Below are 20,763 nucleotides of genomic sequence, written 5' to 3' on the forward strand. Positions count from 1 at the left end.
ATTGGAAGAGAAATGAGTATGTATTAAAATGAGACTATTCTTGAATAAAAGCAAAATTTATCTCAAAAAATATTCCCTTCTTTTTCAGCAGAGTTTCATAGTGCAGACATTGAATTTGGTAAATCATACATTTTGGCTGAATGATTTAAGAGTTTTTTTTGGTTTATGTTTTTTTTTTTCCACAATAGAAATTGAAGCTCTGAAGGCATTAGATTCATTTGACATTGACAAGGAGAAAAAAAAGAAAAGACATGTAATTGTTACAGACATGTCTGTTAACGATATTTTAAGACATAAGAACTTTGAGACTAATGGCCCCACAATGAATGAGTATTCTTGAGTCTTACAACGTGCTGCAAATAATTTTGAAGGGGTTAGTGCCCTTTGTAATACCAGGAGCAAAGATTAGTGGGAGACAAGAAAATAGGGTAACATGTCAGTGTTCTGTTATGACTTTAGGATATCATTGTGAAGCTAGGTGTCTGACTTTAGTCCACTTTTCAGGTACAGCCCTACTCTATAGGCCTAGCTACAAGATGAAATAAATACTACTGGGGATAATAACAGGCACAGATTTTGAGACAATGCTAAGCACACTGCATTGACTGAAACATCCCTGAGCACATGCCTTTTAAACTTAATAATGAGTACAATATGAAGATAAGAAAATATGAGAGAAAAGTATGTATGTACAAAGGACCTTATTCCTGTTTTCCTTCTGGATTTGATCTAAAATGTAGACACTAGAACTTTGTAAATAAAAACAGATTTCTTAAGTGTGCATATCATTCTGTGGGAAATAAATGAAAATTTCCAAAGTTGAACATGTGTGTTGATTGTTTTTTAATAACCACACTTCTCAACATTATGAGTTTGTTTTCAACTCAGTTTAAAACTGATTCAGTTTCTATCATTAAATTAGGTTATTTATTCTACACAAGTAGAGACTCAAGTTTGGGACATAAAGATCTAACTAGTTTTCAACTGAATTTAATAAGTTTAAGTATAAAGCCTTTAACACTTACTTATCTCTAGGAACTGCAATAGCACTTCTGCTCAGAAATTGTTAGGAAAGTGACTGCTTGTAGCTATAGGAACTATAGCATTCCATGTTCAGTTTCATAGGAGTTCCAGACTGTGTGAGCAAAAATAGCATGCAGTAAGTTGGATAGGGAGCTGAATAAGGAGGGGGAAGAACTATAACATTTTACGGTCTTGATCGTTTGGTTTGGGACCATAACAGGAGGGTGATCTTCACTCATACTTTCACCTAACTAGAAAACAATCCTGGAACTGTGACTTTTCTCTGTGTGTTCTTTTGTCATTCTAGCAAATCTTCATAATGGCATAAAATGGATGTGCCTTCCCATGCTGACTAGTTTCTGCCTGTTAGAACAGAGCAGTATTAGAACTGTTGTCAGGAGCTTCAGAGATGTCTTTTGGATATCCCACTCAACGTATAATTTTTGTTATGTTTATAATATACATTTCAGTTTTTTTATTCAGTTTCTAATTTTTATCTTTTAGTTACAGTGCTTTCAGCAAACAGGAAAAGTAACTATTAAAAGACAAGGAATTCTGTGATTGTTGCCTTCTTCATAAAGTTTTAAATGATATATATTTGGAGTTGTTTTTTTAATATAATTAGCTTTCTTAGTTCTATGTTTTCTTCAAAACAGCTACAACAAATAGAGTTGCCAATTACAATAATGGAAATGCAAAATAACCTCTAAAAATTCCAGTAACTTGTCAGAGAGATCTCATTCTGTGCATCTCCATTTTAGAATAATCTGAGAGCAGATGGACACTTTACTAAAGAACTGCATTTAAACAATCCCTTTTTCTCCCTGGCAGACCACTGAAAAGTTTATTAACAGGAAGTACATACAGTTAAATAAGATCTTCATGATTCCCCAAACTGAAGTATGTACAAGCAGCAGATTGGATTCTTTCAGTTTCTCTTACAGCCTAAGAGGATGCTACAACAAGCCTTATAATCACTGGCTTAGTCCAATTTAAGCTGTCCTTCAGCTGCTGAGAAGGTCATACCTTGGTTCCATTTCAACCCATCAGTTTAATTTCCTGTCTCAGAATCTGTCCATGGCCTTTTAAAAGGTGTCTGTACTTACACACACTCTCTCTTGTGACCTGTAGTAATCCTACAGTCTTCTTTCATAGAAAAGAAATTTGGTCTTGTGAATATGTAGTTTGTGTGAAACAGTTTGTAATCAGCAATGTCTACTTTTTATTTATGGACTTCTGAGAGGCTGCAGTGTGGTGTCTGTTGTGTCTGTGTCCTGCTAGCTCACAACAGGGCTGTTGTTTCTGGATAACTAAAAATCCCTGCTGTAATAGAAAAGGAGCAAGTAGGTGTTGCTGGAATCACCATTACAAGTTGCCTTAGGACCTGACAGCATGATGAGCTGCCTTCATCACAGAGACTTATGGGACACAGTGTTGTCTCCCACCTGTGAACTAGTTTAAGCACTTTCTAAGATATGTCAGGCCTTGTAGGTCCTGTCCTCTAAGGGTTTAGTAAACTGCTTGTAAAATGAAGAAGATGCAAAACTAATCTTAATTATTTAATTCCAAGACTCGGTACAATTAAACCAGGATATTCTGTATTATTACTGTTTCCAAAATTCTGTCTTCTAGTCTAAAAGAGAGCTCTGAACCAACATCTTGTTTCAGATGAGTGGAATAGGAGTACAGAAAGAGTGAAAGCCTCACGGAGTTACTGAATACCATTGGGCAAAAGGTCATTAAGTCAAGAGTGTAACAGTGTTCTCAGATAAGCAGCAATCATAGTCACAGGCAAATGAAATAAGCCTTAAGACAAGACATCATCTATAGCATCTACTATGACTAAAGGCCTTTGGAAGCCATCACCGACAAAACCAAGGAATGAGCTTCAGTTAGAAGGAAAATAAATAAATAAATAAAGGAGGGACGGACAGTAAATTCCCATGTGTTATCTGGAAATTCTGCGACATTTTGCTATAATTTAAAGAGACTTCAACAAAACTGCTGCTGTTTGCTGACTGACAGTGCTGAGACTTTGTTCCGGTGGCACTCATCATGACATTGACTAATAGCCTTTTTTTTTTTCAGTAGCGGTATGATTTATTAAAAGCATACTTACTCTCCCAGAAAAGTTTTGTTCTCACAGAAGCATGCCGATAAGTAAATTAATCTGTGTAAGAGTTTCCTATTGCTTATTGCATTGTTACAAAGTGATAGGCAATATCTAACAAAGTGATAGGCAATGTCTATCACATTGTTACAAAGTGATAGACAAAGTGATCTGTAAGCAATAAGATTGCTTACAGATGCTTACTTATTAGTGTTTCCACACAAGCACTCCGGGCTTCCAGATCTAAATGGTTATGCTGTATGCACTTATTTATTTATTTATCTATCTATTTATTTATTTATTTTTAAGATATAGTTAATTATGCCACCTCTTACACATACAGGTAAGAAGAAATTTAAATATTTATCTTGTTTCAAGATCCTGGATTCAAACAACTTGCTCTTCACTTCAAATTTTCTCATATTTTAAATCAGATTCAGTAAAACTTGGCTTCTGTTCCCAAGCTTCAAAATGAGTTAGGCCATTGTTTGATTAAAGAAAGGAAAAAGTACCGTCCCTCCTTATGTCACCTGCCTCCCATGTGCTGACATTTCCCTAACTTTTCATGATCTTCAAATCCCTTTATTGGATCATGATGCAGAATGTAACTACTACCTTTTCTGTTTAGAATTTAATTGAATTCTTTCAACAGCTTTACAGTTTTTTGGAATAGTGGCAGGTGGCTCATGTTAACACTGTCTATTGAATCCCATTACTGTTTTGGCTTGGGGAACTGCAGAAGCAATGTGATTTTATAGAGCAGTTAAGTAATGAAAAGGTTAAAGTCTACACTTTCCAAATGGCAGGGATGCTGTAATTTTTCTCAGTGTGCAGGCATAGATTTTGTTTACAGCATGTGCTCACGTGGATTCGAAGAGTGAACAGGGAAGATTAATCCTCTCTAAAGTGTTACATAATTCTACAGTGTGTGCTTCAAAGCCCTTCTGCATAAACCCCTAAAACTGGTAGGAGGGTGATGTTAATCCAGATCTCTGACACAGCCCCTTAGTAGTTCCCAGTCTTGTCCCTTTCTAGATGGGTACTGGTGGGAGCAAAGTCAAGAGCAGGCTAAAAGTTTTGAATTATAGTCTCAGCAGAAAATCCTCAAACACGATTGAAACTGCCAATGAATATTTATTGGGAAAAAAGATTAAAAAAACCATCAGTGTGTCCTATGGCCAAGAAGGCCAAAGGTATCCACTGGAACAAGTCACCTAAGGAGATTGTGAATGCCTTGTCCCTGGATGCACTCAAGGCCAGGCTGGATCTGATTCTGGGCAGCCTGTTATAGTGATTGGAAACCCTGAACATAGCAGGTGGGTTAAAACTACATGATCATTGTGGTCCTTTTCAACCCAGGCCATTGTATAATCGTAATATCTTAGAGTGCATGAAAAAGAGCATGGTCTGCAGGTCAAGGGAGTGGAAAACTATCCATCAGAATACCACTTTCTCCAAGTAAAACTGTGTTATAAATAAGTGTTATAAATAAGCATGAGGCTGCAAATGGCTCCTCTTCCTACTCTGCAAACCTCCCTTTCTGCAGGTTCAAGGCCTTTTGTTCCTAGAAAACATACATACCTTCCTCAATAGGCTGAAAGAAATCATATTTACTGCTATGGTTAAGTCTACATTTTGAACAATGAACTCTTAAAATCCATAAGGAATGAACACTGTCAGTCACAAACACAGTTCTAACAATAGATTTCAAACATACAGTAATCAAGGGATAGTAGACTTTTTTCATTTTAGGAATATGTGACTCAAAATAATGAAAAAAACAGATATTATTTGAAGAGAGTGAAGATTAGGCTCCTCAGGAAGGACTAAGCATGATATTTTCTGAAACAGTCCATTGAAAGAAATTGAAGAAACCATATTTTGTTTGGATTTCTCCTTTTTTTTTTCTTTTTTTTTTTTAGGAGTTAGCTGACAAAAGTCAAATACCTTGCAGTACTACAAGTATAACAGAATAATGATCTTTGGCAGTGGCAGGAAAATAAATTGCAGACTGCTACTATTAATGCTAGTATTATTGATACCTTTTGCATTTAAATAGAATGCATTTCCTTGGCCTCACCAAGTTTTTAGATAATCCTGTGTATTTTGCTAATTGTTATAAATGTAATCTGGTAAATGTATTACATCAGGGAAGTACTTATCTGCTTAAATGCATTTTTCTTTTCTAATCTGGATGGAGATAGGGAAAGGAAATTAGAGCAGACAAAAAGTAAGCAGCACACATAAGGATAATGAATGTCACATGGGTTTAATAGGCACTGCTTAGCTTCTCTGCTTTTGCTCAATGAAATTGAAAACGCAACTAGAGGATTTTGAGACAAAGAATTTCTTTAAGTAGGAAAGATAGTAGGAAGTAGATGTAAAAGGAAAGATAGGAAAGCTGAGTAAAGAAAATCAAATGTCGTTCATAAATTAGCATAAAATGTGTACAGCATGCTGTACTGGGGGCTACATATAAATAAATAAATAAATAAAATTTAGAGAACATCAAAATTGGAAAAGTCATGCACTCAGACTAGGAGCCACCAGAACAAAGATGCTCTCTCTCTCTCTCCACATAAATAAATTCAGACTTTGAGGTGGTAAAGTAACTTTCTCTGCCTATAACAGTAAGTTTGCAGCAAAGATTGGAGGTTGCTGTGCTGTAGAGTGCTTCCACAGAAAATGAACATTTTTCCCTTTCCTCCTCACGGGAGTAATGGCAGAAGAATTAGACATCCTGAACAATATGACATGAGTAACTGAGTTCCCTGACAGTAATTGGAATGGGATGAAACTGGGCACTTAGAGAAGAAAACATGGAGAATGGCTTTTCACCTTCTCTCATGAGACTTGACAAATTTAAGAGACTTCAAACGTATTCCATCACCTCTACACAGATATGCAGGGATACCTTTAATGGAAGTTTCTAAATCATTAGGCAGTGCTACACAATTAATTGTTATATATTTATTCATAATGAACCTTTTTTTTTTTTTTTTTTTCCCTTGTTTTTAAAGTATTTTACCAATTCTACCATCTATCAAGTTCCTGGGATTTCTGGTTTGAGACGTTTGGAAATGGTTTAAATTGACTCTTAAAACTCTCAAGGAAAGCTTCTTGACCACATATTTGTTTCTACAGTGTTTCTAAAGTGTTAGTGAAAGCCATCAGTGACTGCAAGCATCAATTACAGGATAGCCCATATGTTTTCTTGTTAGTTTTCTTGCAATATTGTCAGACCAAAGACTGTCACCAGGATATAGAATATAAGCTGTCATCAACAGTAGCATTCTTCAAGGAAAATATATATATATATATATATATATATATATATATATATATTAGTACATGTATAGCACTTCAGAAAAAAAAATATATATATATGGAGAAGAATGAAATGCTTACTTGCTTAAAGTAGCAAAACCTTGTATTAACAGTGCTAATTAATCAGTATCAAAGTTTTGATATTTAAAAGAGTGAAAGTGCTCTAATTACAGCTCTGCTTTCTCTTTCAGCTACATTCATTTTTTTATTTTTATTTTTAGTTCAATCACCTTTTTTCCAGGAATTGTTTCCTTCTCTGCTCTCCTCAACAAAATTTTGATGCCTTGTCGAAATGACAAAACATTCAAAACAAACTGTTATCAGTAATGCTGGAATATTTGGATGAGACAACCAAAGAGCCACCTTAGTTTCCCTGTACAATGTCTTTGGCATTCTGCTGTCAGTGTTGGAATGACAGCTACCTTCTGTGGTGGAAAAGGGAAAATGATCCTGCTAAAACTTCTCTGGTAAAGTAAAATAAAGCATCAAGTTTATTTTGCTAACAATTAGTAATTCTGTAAGTGAAAGAAGACTGTTTTATAAAGCTGAATATTTAGCACCAATCCTATTGTCAAGGTATTAGAGTTATATATGTGAAAACAATTTTATCTTTGTCTTTTAAATAACAAACCCTGGAAAAAGGGACATGGTAATATTTTTGTTCTTGGTTTGCTTTGTTTTTGTTTTCTTTAGCATTCTCTTAAGGGCTTGATTCACATGTATTTGAAGACAAGTTCTGCAACATAGCAAAATGAAGCAGTTTATGATATTTTTTACAGCTTACTTCTGCCCTCTTAGGCATGTGTAAATGAAGAGTGATTGTTTTCTGCCACAATAATTTTGTATCCATTATAGAAGATATTTACACCTTTTTTCTTCAAGTATTTGGTTTCTGTAAAACATTTGATTTCCCTGATCTAGTACATTACATATAGGTTTATAACTTCATAAAAGGGCTCTGCTTCTTTATTTGTCTTCCTCTCACCACAAATGGAGTTCCATCTCAGAACTTGTTCATTTGTAATTTACTGCCTTTGGCTGATAGACGGGCAGCACAACCTAGCACAACCTGGCCCAGTGTCTGTATGGAAAGCACTGAGGCAAACAAAGTCCTGTTTGAAGAGAAAATTGGAAATTTGATATAAATTATATATAACTATGTTACCACTACAATCCTCATCAAAGAATTCTGTTCTGAGTTACGCAATGGGCTTTGTCTGAGATGGGCATGGCTTAAGATTGTGAGAGCATTGTTGCATGCTGAGCACAGAAACTCATGAATAAGGCTGACTTTCTGAGTTTGTTACTTGGCTTAGGCAGTTGTCATTTTCTAGTGAGAGGAATGATCAGCCTTAAAGATGATGAGTGTTCTAATGGCAAGGTTTACTATGAAATAGCCCTAAAATTCCTTGCACGGATGAACTTTTTGTTTTGATTTCAGTCTGAGGAGACTTCTAGCTGTCAGAGTGAGGAAAGGTAGAAAAGCAGAATGAGGGAGTGACCATAAAGCACTCTATTTTTATGAATATATAAAATGTGGAGTATAGCTAAATTGCTTTGTGATAAGATTATGCTTCATTTGGTCTCCTTTCTCCTTTCCTGTGATGTACTTATATAAGCCTTGAGGATATTAAAATATATTTTAAACCACCAGTTCATAATGCAAAAGAAAAACTAGGCTCTTCTTCAAAGAGTGGTGGCTTGGAGCAATAAAATCTGTATATAAATAAACCTCCAAAAGAAATGTCTTTGACAGACTACTCTTGGCAGTACAGAAAACCTTTGTGTGCACAGTCAGAAGCAGGGAAAGAATTTCTCACAGATGAAGCTGATCAAAAGAAAGGTAATAAAATTGGGCCCTATTTTTCCAGTGAGTTGAAAATTCTTTTGTCTTATAGCATTATATGATGTTGACTTTCAGTAAAAGCTGTATAATGGATTGCATTGTATCTGTACGTTTTTCTAAGAACACTCATCTATAGTGAAAGGTAGCACATTTCAGTTCCTGAGTGTAAGCACATACTGATATAGCCCTGACCTAAACTCCTATAGTCTGGAAGGATATTTCATATTAATTTGCTTTTTCAAGTACTGGCAGAAAGCCTAAAAGGGTCATCTTTGAAATTCTGAAGGCATTGTCAAAACATACAACTTTACTATACTACACACTAACCTGGAACTATTTGTGAGTCAATAAGTATGTGCACATATCAGATACTTGTTTTCTTTAGCTGTGCACACCATTTCTTAAGCATATTTCTTTTGTTTAATCAGACATTTTTGAACATATTTACAGAGGAGGGGAATGAAGACAGGTGATGAGATATGATAGAAGAGACACATACATGATGTTGAATGATGACATGATGTGGACCAGTTTCAGTGACCATTGTCTATTAACAAAGAATTTTAAGCCATTTTAATTAAATTTTAAAAAAATAATAATTATATGCATTATGATATGTAACACTGCAGCTATTTGTCTTTATTTCTATTCATTACTAACTTACAGTGTTGCAAATACTTCTTTAAATATACAAATCTACTATTTCAGTTAATATTACCATATGAGCTTTTTAGCATAACTGAGTAAGTTTCGTATGGATGTGTCCCATGTCTCTAACTTTCTGCATTAATGATTAATGATTAATCTATGTATAAATGTTGAACAGACAGAAAAGAATAAGATATGTTTCTACTCTTGGAGACTGAGACAGGTATTTAAAAGAGCATTGCTACTATCAATATTGTTTAGATGTCCAAATGAAAGTACTGCTAGAATGAGTGCAGAATGTAATTTTAAAAGAAAGAACTTAACCCCGGTGGCGCAGTGGTTAAAGACGCCGCGCCGCCTTGCAACACTGGGGCCCGTAGTTCGAATCCCCCCTATGGCGCAAGTGGTAGAAGTGCCGCTCTGCTACACAGAGGCTCGAATCCCGGGAGCTGGACTCGATGATCTGTAAGGTCCCTTCCAACCAGCACGAAACTATGAAACTATGAAACTATGAAAAACCACTTCAGGAGTTATAACAATATTCTGTAGGTACTTACTATTCTGTTTTTAAGTGAGAAAGTAAGTTTGCTTAATGTTTTCTTTCCTCTTTGTGTGTATCACTCCATACTGATAGGGTGCTTGCTCTATGCATTTCTAAAAGCAAAAGAACATTTGATGATTTAACCAAAAATGTCACCCTCAAAAAACTACTTCTTGGAAAGTTTAACCAGGTTTTAGAAGAGCAGATGTATGTTCTTTGATGCATACTTCTACATCTTCATCTGTGGAAGTCTTTCAAAAGGAATGCTACCGTTTCACCTCCCAGTGAAATTCTAGTTCAAAAATTAAGTTAGAAAGGTGAACTGTAATCTTCATGTGTCAAGTTCATTTTCAGCATTCAGAGCCTGGAAGAGGGAGGATAGACTTCTTTACAAGGACACCTCCAATTTTCATTGATCTTTTGGCAGTAGACAGTAGTGGTGGCACTGGTTCAGGATACTTTTCATTTTTTCTTTTCTGAATACACTTTTTTACTAAATAAATGCCAATAGTAGTGTGTGGGAAGGAATATGATTATGGAAGCATAGACACATCTTCAAATATGAATTTTAAACCAAAAAAGACATACTTTAGCATTACTTACACACCTTATAAATAATATTAGTAGGATGATGGTGGTTGGAGGCAGTGAAAAGCCCAAAATCTTGGCACTGGACTAAGTTATCCTAGAATGGATAGGACTGAAATCCAGATGTTTACTGAGATCCCCATTACCCTCTAAGCACAAAGCAGGACATACTCTTTCACTGGCTTCTCTTCTGAGTGGTCTGCATTCATAGCTAACCTATGAATAATGTCAATGGAAATGAACAACATAATTTGCAAATAGGTGTTGTGATAAAATCAGGAAGAAGAAGAAATTAATTTAAGTGGTAGAATTATTTAGCAAGTCTGGAAAATTAAAGGTTAACAAAAATTAAAATTATTGCCAAAACAATTGTTTCCTAAATTATGTTTTAGCAAGCTGACCATTATAGATAGTAATGAAAACTGATATTAATTTTACAGATGATGTGTGGCATTATAAATCTCACCTATGATATGCAAAGAATTAATTATTTCTTAGATTATATTAGTCTGAATCAAGAATTTACAATTTCTATTCAAAGTCTGAAGTCTGATTAGTTTAAATATCTTTGAATGAGTGGAATGCTCTGAATATTAGGTTCCCTGTCAAGAGATTTTAATGAGTGTCAAGTCAGATGATTAAGGTAAAATGATTCTATAGTAAACATGAAAGCTTCATATGTCAAGCTAACAAAGTGAAAACTCTTCCAGTAAAATAAGTAACATCAGTTGAGAGTTCAAAGAAAAGCGTGGTTTCAGAGGAATAAGCAGCTTCATTAAACTCTATTAATGATCCCTTTAGATAAATTTTGCATTTAAATTAATGCCTTACTTCCAGAGAGAACAGTATTACAGTATTACTGAGCTTCAACCAGTGATGAAAAGAGATTTACATGAGCTGAACATCTGTGATTTCCTGACTACTGACCTCCTAAACAAGATTTTTTTTTATTTTTTTTTTTAAGAATTACATTAGTTGTAGATTTAGTCATTCACTTTTCCCCCCATCTCTGTTAAAAGACATCTGTTGGAATTAAATTCATTCTTTATCCTTACAGGGTCTTCATTCTGGTGCCTATTGGATATCGTTCCTATAAAGAATGAAAAAGGAGATGTAGTACTATTTCTGGCCTCTTTCAAAGATATAACAGACACAAAAGTGAAGATTGCCGCAGAAGACAAAAAGGAAGGTTTGTGTGAATTGAAACAAACATTGATAACACAGTTTTTTGAGTGTCATAGTTACATTTCTCTCTTTCACACATTGTCCAGTACGAAGATTTGCCAGAGCCCCAAGTAATAGATCAGTATATATAAATATTATATTTTTTATATATACATATAAAATTATCATCAATATATATATAGTATAAAATGGTTCTTATCTATTAATAGCAGCCCTGCCCACACAAGGGGGGTTGGGAATAGATAATCTTTAAGGACCCTTTCAACACATTGTAGGATATTTTTTCCTAACTCTCTGACAACCTTGTAGTTATGAAACTTTTAGGAAAATATTTTGCTAAAACATAATGGATGGGATCTAAAAGAGGAGAGACTGTTTGACCTCTGTGCTCTAATGGCTAATTATTTGTCCTATGTGACATGCAAATTTTCTGTATACACTTACTAAGAAATCACATTTAATATGCCAGTGATCACTTGAAATAGGTGTGTGACTGACAATTTGTAAAATGACAGCTACTGTTTATCTGCTAAAAATGTCATAGTAGTATGCTTAGGTTTGGATGGGTTAAAATGATCTCCAGCTATTGATGTGAATTCATGTTAAAGTGTAAAATGAAGCAGATTTTAGCTCACATTTGCTGTTACACAATTTTAAAGTTAACACTCCTTTTAGATACCAAATATGTAATGACCGGGAAACATACTCATGCAGAGCTTCATTACACCAGCAAATACCCATTCAGTTCTCTGCTTTGTGTTGGAGATTTAGGACTTCAGTAGTTTCCATGAGATTATGACAATTATACTTGCCTATTATACTCTTTAATGCATACACAACCAACCTGCTAGTTTTATGGTTTTGTTGCCCTCTTTTTTTTTTTTTCTTTTTCCTTTAATAAAAAGTAATAAAGAAACATTTTGTTACTTATATACATTAACAATATTATATATTTTATATGCAACCCAAGACAATTCCTCTTCACTTAATGCAGCACAGGCAAGCCAAAAGGCTGGGCACACATGCTTTGGAGTGTAGAATTTATTTCTTCCTTTGTTATTCAAGTTAAAACCATGATTTTATTTATGGTTTTATTATATGGAGATGCTGCTTTATATCATAGCAACAGAAAGAAGGACTTTGTGGGGGAGCTTTGTCAAATACACCATTTAATATAAGAAAGTTAAGCAAGAAAGATTTAAACATTTATTCAAAATATTTGCAAGCAATATATTTTAATTTTATGTAAATCTACCTAGGAATCTTAAAATAAATTTAATAGATATTGGTGTTTTGAAAAACATTCAAATTCTTCATAAACAGTGTTTCTCTAGTCTCCAGTGGTGAACATAACCTTAGAATTAACTCCTAGAAATAACTGATTCTTCTTCATTTAGTCCACAGCTACTAACAGGCATGTAGGATGTACCTCATATTAACAGAAAAGTGGGTATGTGTTCTGCCTAAACGTATTAAAAATTATTTTTAATGTTGAGTGAAATCCATTGCACAGTGATCAATTACATTATGGGATTTAATTTTCACAAATTATGTGGCTAAATAATACTTTTACTTTTTCAAAGATTAGGACACAAAAAAAGGGAAGGTAGAGATACATTCCATGAGATACGGTTTTTTATGGTACTTTTGGTGTATCTTGTACACTTAGATTATACATATGGGAAATCATTCCAAGCTCCTTTAAGTTCTAAATTTCTTGGAAAGCTTACCTAAAAATATTCCTTCGTATTCGTTGTTTCCTAAGTCTTCTGTACATCCATTGGCATTTCATCAATATTTTTTATTAAGACATTCTCAGGTTGTATCTCCAAAAGTCTTTTCCAGGCTCACTTTCTCATCTTTGATACTGTTCTTCTTTTATATAATATCTAGTATCTCTTTGTACTTTCACGATCTTTTCTGATCTTCCTGAGATCTGTCTCCTGGCTTAATGGAAGCTGTTTTACTGTTTTCTTTTTTACTTGTGGATCGTCTTTTTTATTTTACAGTCCTCAAAAGTTCATATCCTCTTCAATTACCTGCAGAAGTTTTGTTTCTTTTGTCTCATCTGTTCACACAACTTCAGTTGCCAATTTATCTGCAAAAGTCCACTTGATTTCCCTTTACTCAATCCAAGTGCCAGAAGTTGTCAGTGACATTTTCTTTTGCATGCAAAGTATTATCATAGAATACAATACTCATACAATATTTGTTTTAAATGCAAATCAAACCGATATTTTTCATTTATTCTTGTAAAAACAGCCTTTTCAAACAGTGGATAGAGTTATTAAGTTTGTTCTGAGACTTTCAGATGAGAAAAAGGGAAAAACATGTACAACAGACTTTAAGAAGTCTTGTTGCAATAAGCAATTCTCATATGCCTTTTTCTTTTTTTCTTTTTTTTTCCTACACCTAATTAACCATTCTTCTTCCCGACCCCTACCTGATTCACCATTTATCATGGCAATGTTCTTAGAGGTCTCAGTTTTTCAATACTGTCATTTTGCTTTCAACACTGCAACATTCAGCACAGTACAGAGAAACACATGCCTGGCCCAAGCATTTAGGATACATCTCACTAGCCCTCACCTTACTGGCGATGCTCCTCCTAATGCAACTCATGATGCTATTTCATGATGATGGCCTTTCATAACATGAAAACATACATTGCAGGCAGGTTGATGGCTTTCAGAACCTGCAAGTTTTGACTGGCAAGCTGTTTGCCTGTTATTTGACCCCTACACTATCTTATCATATGTCTTATGTAATCTAAGGATTACATCATCATGTTCCTCCTTGACATTCCTGTTTTAAAGGCCCTCTTATCAAGTTAGGCTGTCTAATGTCAAACATATTCTTATCCCAGTAGTAAATATGAAAGAAAAGTTGGACTACCCCATGGGTTATACTCACAGTGTTATGGTTTAACAGGTTGGCTTTTTCTCACAACCAATTAAACCTTAGACCTATATGAACCTCATAGAAATCAGCTTTATTTTGATTATGCATGATCTGTTGGAAAGAGGGGGGCATTCCTTTCAGTGTACCAGAAGTTAAAAACCCTGTGTCAACCATTTTGCATTACAGATTTTTATGTAAAAAATGTCTGTTTGGGCAGGGGTGGGTTCTTATATGAAAATCTTTAATGTGTAGATTGTTTATTCTGCCTAATTGCTCTCAGCTACTTCCTGGCTGTTTAAGCTACAGCAGTGAGTATTCAGAGAACAAACTTTAGTTTCAGAACACCTTATGCCTCTCAGGAGGAAGTCACCTAGATATACATTATTTAAAGCTGGTAGAATTGTTTCAGGATGCACCATGCAGTTCTGTTGACGCAGGAAGTGGGATGGAACAGTTTGACTCCTCTGCTCAAAGGAACTGCATGCTGTGGAAACCTTTGTCCTGCAATAACTGTATTAAATCTTCTCTGAGATGACTTTGCTCCTGGCTGACCATCAGAGTAGGAAGGATTTGCGTCTCCTACCTTCAATAAAGACAAACTGCTTTCATCCTGGTTAGTGCATGAGCTGAAACCCCTAGGGGACACTTAGATCTTTATTACTGAAAATGCAGATGCGCATATAGATGTTTTCTCTCTCCCTTCTCTATACAAGCAAATCTCTGAGTCTTGAATCTTTAGAAGTGTCGATCTTTGTGGCTATAAGTTTAGCTTTATACCGAGTGTTAACATGAGTGGCAATTTCTGCAGTCCTCAGAGCAGCACAGGATATGTTTTGAACAGAAGACAACATGTTGTCTGAAATATATTGGAACAATGTTAAGATATATGCATTAGCAACCAAATAGCTCATTTGACTCATTGCATTCTACTAAACTAAGGAAAGTATTTCTAGATTTCTCTTTAAGTCCAGTTATAGATCATAGGGATTGGAAGAAACCTCTGGAGATTGTCGAGTCCAAGTTCCCTGCTAAAGCAGCTTCACTGGAGTTGGTTGAGCAGAAAAAATTTTGGGAAGGTTTTGAAGATCTTCAGAACGAGACTCCATGACCTCTCTGAGACACCTGTTCCAGTTCTTTACCATCACAGTAAAATTCTTTCACATTTCTATAGAACTTCCTGTGTTTCTAAATTATGAGCTTTGTAGAGTTGTTTTTTCTTTCTTTTTTTTTTTTTTTTTTTTTTTTTTTTTTTTTTTTTTTTAAACTTTTTTTTTTTTTTTTTCTTGGTTTCCTGTTTGTTGGACTCGATTGATGACAAACAGTGTACAGTGTCTGCAGAGTTTCTTTTTAGACTTAGCTATTCAAAGATTTCANTCTTTCACATTTCTATAGAACTTCCTGTGTTTCTAAATTATGAGCTTTGTAGAGTTGTTTTTTCTTTCTTTTTTTTTTTTTTTTTTTTTTTTTTTTTTTTTGTTGTTGTTTGTTTGTTTAAACATTTTGTTATTCATTTTCTTGGTTTCCTGTTTGTTGGACTCGATTGATGACAAACAGTGTACAGTGTCTGCAGAGTTTCTTTTTAGACTTAGCTATTCAAAGATTTCAGACTGCCAGCAGGCATCATGAAAGAAACAGTGAATATGTTTAGTAGGTGCATTGCCAATTAGAAAATCTCTTCACAGTTTTGTATGTTGTATGTTGTGTTTTCGGTTTTTGGATGGGAGGGAGTTAGCTTTGAAAATATTTATAAACGTCTTATCTCTATTGAAAAGATTGGAAAAGTAAGAAATGCCTTTCAAGACATAGCCTAATGTTTTAGATTTTAGGAATTAGAAGACCACGAGGAATAGAAATCATATTGCACATGTACTCCGTCTTCAGATATACAGGTGAAGGGACTCGGAACATATGAAGAATTTACCTGTAGTTGCAGCTATACTAAATGTAATTCATGCACAAATGGAGTTCTCCTCAGAGCAACTTTGAAGTCCCGCAAAGACTCAGTAAAAATGTCAGTCAAAAGCAAGTTAGGCCTTGCTGTAGCTAAGACAGTTTTACAGCTGCTAGCTGTTCATTGTACCTTGTATAATTAAAGTTGTAAAAATGTTTTATAACCTTTTACTTTCCTGTTATGAAAATCTCATTCCTTGAGAGAAAGGAGAGTTTCTTGGCATTCCAGCAACTGTTTGAAACCAAAAATATTATGTTTATTTTAAACTGATATGTATCTTAGCTATTTCAACTGTGTTTAAAAAAAAAAAAAAAAAAAAAAAAAGTGGGAGGAGGGGAGGAAGAGGGAGAAGAGGAAGGGGAAGGAGAAGGGGAAGGGGTAGGGAAAGAGGAAGGAAAAAGGGAAAGAAATCTCCGATGACTTACCTTTGGGCAACTTGTCCTGAACATGGTAAGTTTTTACAGGCAACAGATTTGTCTTTAAAATCTTAGTGAGAAAACTATAATTTACCAGCCCCAGTGATGAGGTGGCAAACAAACTTTTTTAATGCAGTAACAAAATAATTACGTTGGAGTTTTAATCTGTTACTCCACTATACCAGACTGTAACTTTTCAGGAGAAACATGGGAGAAGGTTTTATCAGGGAAATAGTTTAAAATCAGCTTACCGTTACAGTTCTGTTGGGCCTCAGTCTGTTGTTAGAAGTAGCTGAAAGATGTTTGTCTACTTGGATTTTTATTTTTCTTTCAGTTCTGAATTTGATGAGATAGATACAAATACCAGCTTCTGAAAAGAAGCATTATATTCTTATATAGAATTGTACAACCTTCAATAATCAAAATGTGTCTGTTTGTCCTATTCTACTTTGTTGTTCAAATTGGATTTTCATTAATATATTCAGAATTTTTTTCTGAATTTCATGACAAAATTTTCTTTCTGGGATCTGGTATTTTATGCTGTTTCATCTCATCAGTGACATATAGTTTTAAATAAGGAAATAATTATAAAAATTTGTTTAGCTCCTCTGCTAACCTATCCATTACTGTTTGTATATTAGTAAAATAAAATTTTTCTTTGTCCCACATATTTTATTTTGGACTTCAAAAGATAAGTTTTCTCCTTATCATTGTGCTGTACCTCTATGCAAACCTATTTATAGAAGTATAAAACATGTTTATTAATAAACTTTAAAAGTTGACTTTTTCCAGCTAGTAGAAATGTCAGGATTGATTATCCATGCTGAAGAAGAATCATCACTCTGTAATACTCTGTTTTTCAGTGGAAATCTTCCTTGCAAGTCATTTCAAGATACCAATATCTATACTACCTTTCCTAATTCTTTGCAGGTGGATGGTCCAGTTTCCTGTATATAGTGTGTTGTTATGGTCATACTTACACTGTGTGAAGGATAGTCAATGTATTTTACCCTTACATGTAAGCCACATCTGACAAGCAAACAGGACAGCTGTGGCAATCACGTGGCTCAGGTTGGAATATAACTCCGAGCATATAAGTAATTGCATAGATTTTAAAATAAAATAATAAACCAAGTATGGTATTGTCCATGGTGGTTAAGTTTATGTTTTCAGTGACTACTGCTGAGAGATCCAAATCCACGGCCTCGCAGCCTATAGAGTGTTTCACTGTTTGCAGTAGAAATATTTTATGTGAATAGTTACTCAGGTGTGCATGTAATTCCAGAACAAAACCCCAGAATGTTTGACCTTCCCCCTCTCTACCTCATTCACATATTGTCAGTATATTCTGTTACAGTTAAATATGAGAAGTGCAGATTGGTTTTGTTTGTTTTCTAACATTCTGTAAGCTATCGTAATGTATACAATATTTTTATTCAAAACCACATGAAATAGACATTTTTAAGTTTAGCATATTTTTTTTCCAAAAATAAACAAATGTTATGCTTCAGTGTCACCTGCCATTGCATAAGTTTACATGTGCTTTAGAAAATATAAACACACTGCTTAAGCAATCTTCTCTTTCTTCCTATTAATACACTACTGAGCAGTTTATTATTTTGTGCTTAATGGAGGTTTTTATGAATTTATTTGATTTGTTGAATTATGGAAGAGTGTTCAGAAATCTTTGTATGGACTTTCGATATTCATTTAAATAATTGGTATGATTTCTTAGGTAAAAACAGATAGGTATCTTGGATTTTCCTATCTCCTGTGTAAGAGAAGTTAGGTATTAATCTTTCATTCTCATGTGTACTTGTATACAAATCTTTTCTATGGTAATGATCCGTGATAGTTGAGTATGCCATAGCAACATCACGTGGAACAGATTAACTCATCATTAACTCAGATTAACAGGAAAATTTAAATAGTGAAATTAATTAAGGTGTATCTTATTGTAGTAATGTATAATTTCTTCTGATTTTTGCCTAAGGAGGAGATTTTTTTATTCTTCTTTTAATTCTTTTTTTTTTTTTTCTGAAGGGACAAGAAAAGTCTTAAGCCTCCTCTTTCTTTTAACTGTAAAATTGATGCTTCATGTTCTTATAAAACAAAAAATACCAACAGTTTAAAAAAGGATTTTCATTTTCTTCTGCTTTTTGTGTGCCTGACAAGCTCATAAGAATTCTCAAGATGTTATGAGAGTACAGTTGAGACTGACAGAGAGGAGGAGTTGTTAGTTTCTTTTCTTGGAAAAGTCTTCTGAGATAGTCACAGTGGATGATTATGTTGCTATGGTTAATCTCATAAAATAAAAAAATAAAAACACCACCAGTACATACAAAAACGCATAACAGAGAAAGGCATCGCAAGGTGTTAAAAAACATATTGCCACTTTTCTCATCAAAGAAAGGGGGAGTTAAGAGTAATTTGCAAAGTGTCTTCCCATTTTAAGGTAGGGATTATCATCACACAGGGATAATGTGTAGAAGTTGCAAGCAATAGAGCCCCTAGCCAGCTTTTTTAAAATACTAATTTATTTCAGCAGTTGAGGAGATGAGAAATCCTTTAGATTTTATGTTTATCTCATACTCAAAAAAACAGGCATTTAAAGTACCTTCCTGCTGATGTTTGGATTTACTGTATTGTTGTTTTGGTGGAAGAGTCTAGAAAATGTCAGCCATAAACTAATTTTCTTCTTTCTTAGCCAGCCTTATATCATTTCTGAAGCATGTTTTCTTGACTGCTTTGGGAGGCAGCAGATTGAACTGACTGACTTCATACAGAAAAAAAAAAAAAAGAAAAGAAAAAGAAAAAAAAAAAAAAAGAAAAAGAAAGTGAGGCCTGCAAAAAGTTTTAAAAAGACTTTTAAAATGAAATGGTAAAACTGTAGTACAGCTACCCAAACCAGTAGTGGAAACCTAATTCAACAGATTCAGCTGTTTTGCTGTTTTGTTCAGAGAAGCAGATAAGCGGTATGCTTTTATGTAGACTTTAACATTATTATTATTTTTTTTTAATTTAGTTCATGTTTTATATAGTTTGATCATTAAGAGATGGAAATTTTAAAAACATTCTTTAAGTATTTTCCAAACATTGTTTTTAAAATGCAAATGAATACATTGTTTTACTTGTTTGTTTTGATTTTGTTTTGATTCTGTGTTTTCTTTGTAGGAACTTTGTACAGAAATTTTAAATAATCAGTCTTATATCTCTGGTCAGAGGTTCTTCTGAACCAGTAATTTTATTCATGAAATCATATGTTGCAATTAATCATTTTTGAGTTGAGCAAATTGATTTAACTTTTAAAATGTAACAGTGAATTTTATTTGCCCTTCATTAGAGGGATATATGTATATTTCCATCTGCAAGATATTAAAACCACAAATATAGCAAAACCACCCATATATGGTATAGCAAAACCATATGTATGTAATCTATGCATTTCATCTTCTTTTAAGCAAATTTTAAAATGTCAGTAGCTCAGTTCTCAAAGTTTGAAGTGCATTTTCCTGATGCTTAATGGATTCTTACCTCTGTACTACAGATAAATGGAAAGGAAGAGCAGGCTCACATTTTGATTCAGCACGAAGACGGAGTAGAGCTGTACTTTATCATATCTCTGGACACCTACAAAGAAGAGAGAAGAACAAATTAAAAATTAATAATGTAGGTGTGATTCTTCTTTAAAAAAAAAAAAAAGAAAAAAACAACAACAACAAAAAAACAATGCACTTTGCACTGTCATTTCTTTTTTAAAAAACACACTATAAAAGGTCAGTAGGTATCTGAAAAGTGTCTTAATCATAGCTTTATCATAACAAGGTGAGCAAAGCATACTTAATACTTCATTTCTGTCCACTTGAGTAGACCTCATGTATCAATAATATATTTATTTATTTTATCTCAGGAACATCCCAATATTAAGTTAATCAGAACTGTTTCTCCGAAACAGTCTTAAAATCTCAGAACAATATTTAGTTTCTTGTTTGTATTTCACTATCAAAATGGCCTATTTCAAATCAGGTCCTATATTATCCACTTTGACATAAAAGTTTACAATGTAAGTAAAAAGACAAAATGTGGAGAAGAATTCTAAGTTAAGGGAACTGGGATAATGAGATACATACAGTTTCAAAGCAGATCAAAGAAAAACTGTGTCCTGAATCAATTTACTGGTGGTATCATTATCTAACTGCAAATATTTGTTAAATGTCTTTAAAAATC

General features: G+C 34.0%; 1 protein-coding gene across 1 annotated transcript in view; it reads left to right on the forward strand.

The window, feature by feature from the left end:
• KCNH8 (potassium voltage-gated channel subfamily H member 8) overlaps positions 1-20,763 on the forward strand; it is a 150,768-nt gene that overhangs the window by 49,554 nt on the left and 80,451 nt on the right. Inside the window, exons 3-4 of the mRNA XM_015854013.2 lie at positions 11,141-11,272; positions 20,084-20,205. Of these exons, the coding sequence (XP_015709499.1) occupies positions 11,141-11,272; positions 20,084-20,205 (254 nt within the window). The remainder of the gene's footprint in view (positions 1-11,140; positions 11,273-20,083; positions 20,206-20,763) is intronic.

This window comes from Coturnix japonica, chromosome 2 (genome assembly GCF_001577835.2).
Source record: "Coturnix japonica isolate 7356 chromosome 2, Coturnix japonica 2.1, whole genome shotgun sequence".
Classification (NCBI taxonomy): domain Eukaryota; kingdom Metazoa; phylum Chordata; class Aves; order Galliformes; family Phasianidae; genus Coturnix; species Coturnix japonica.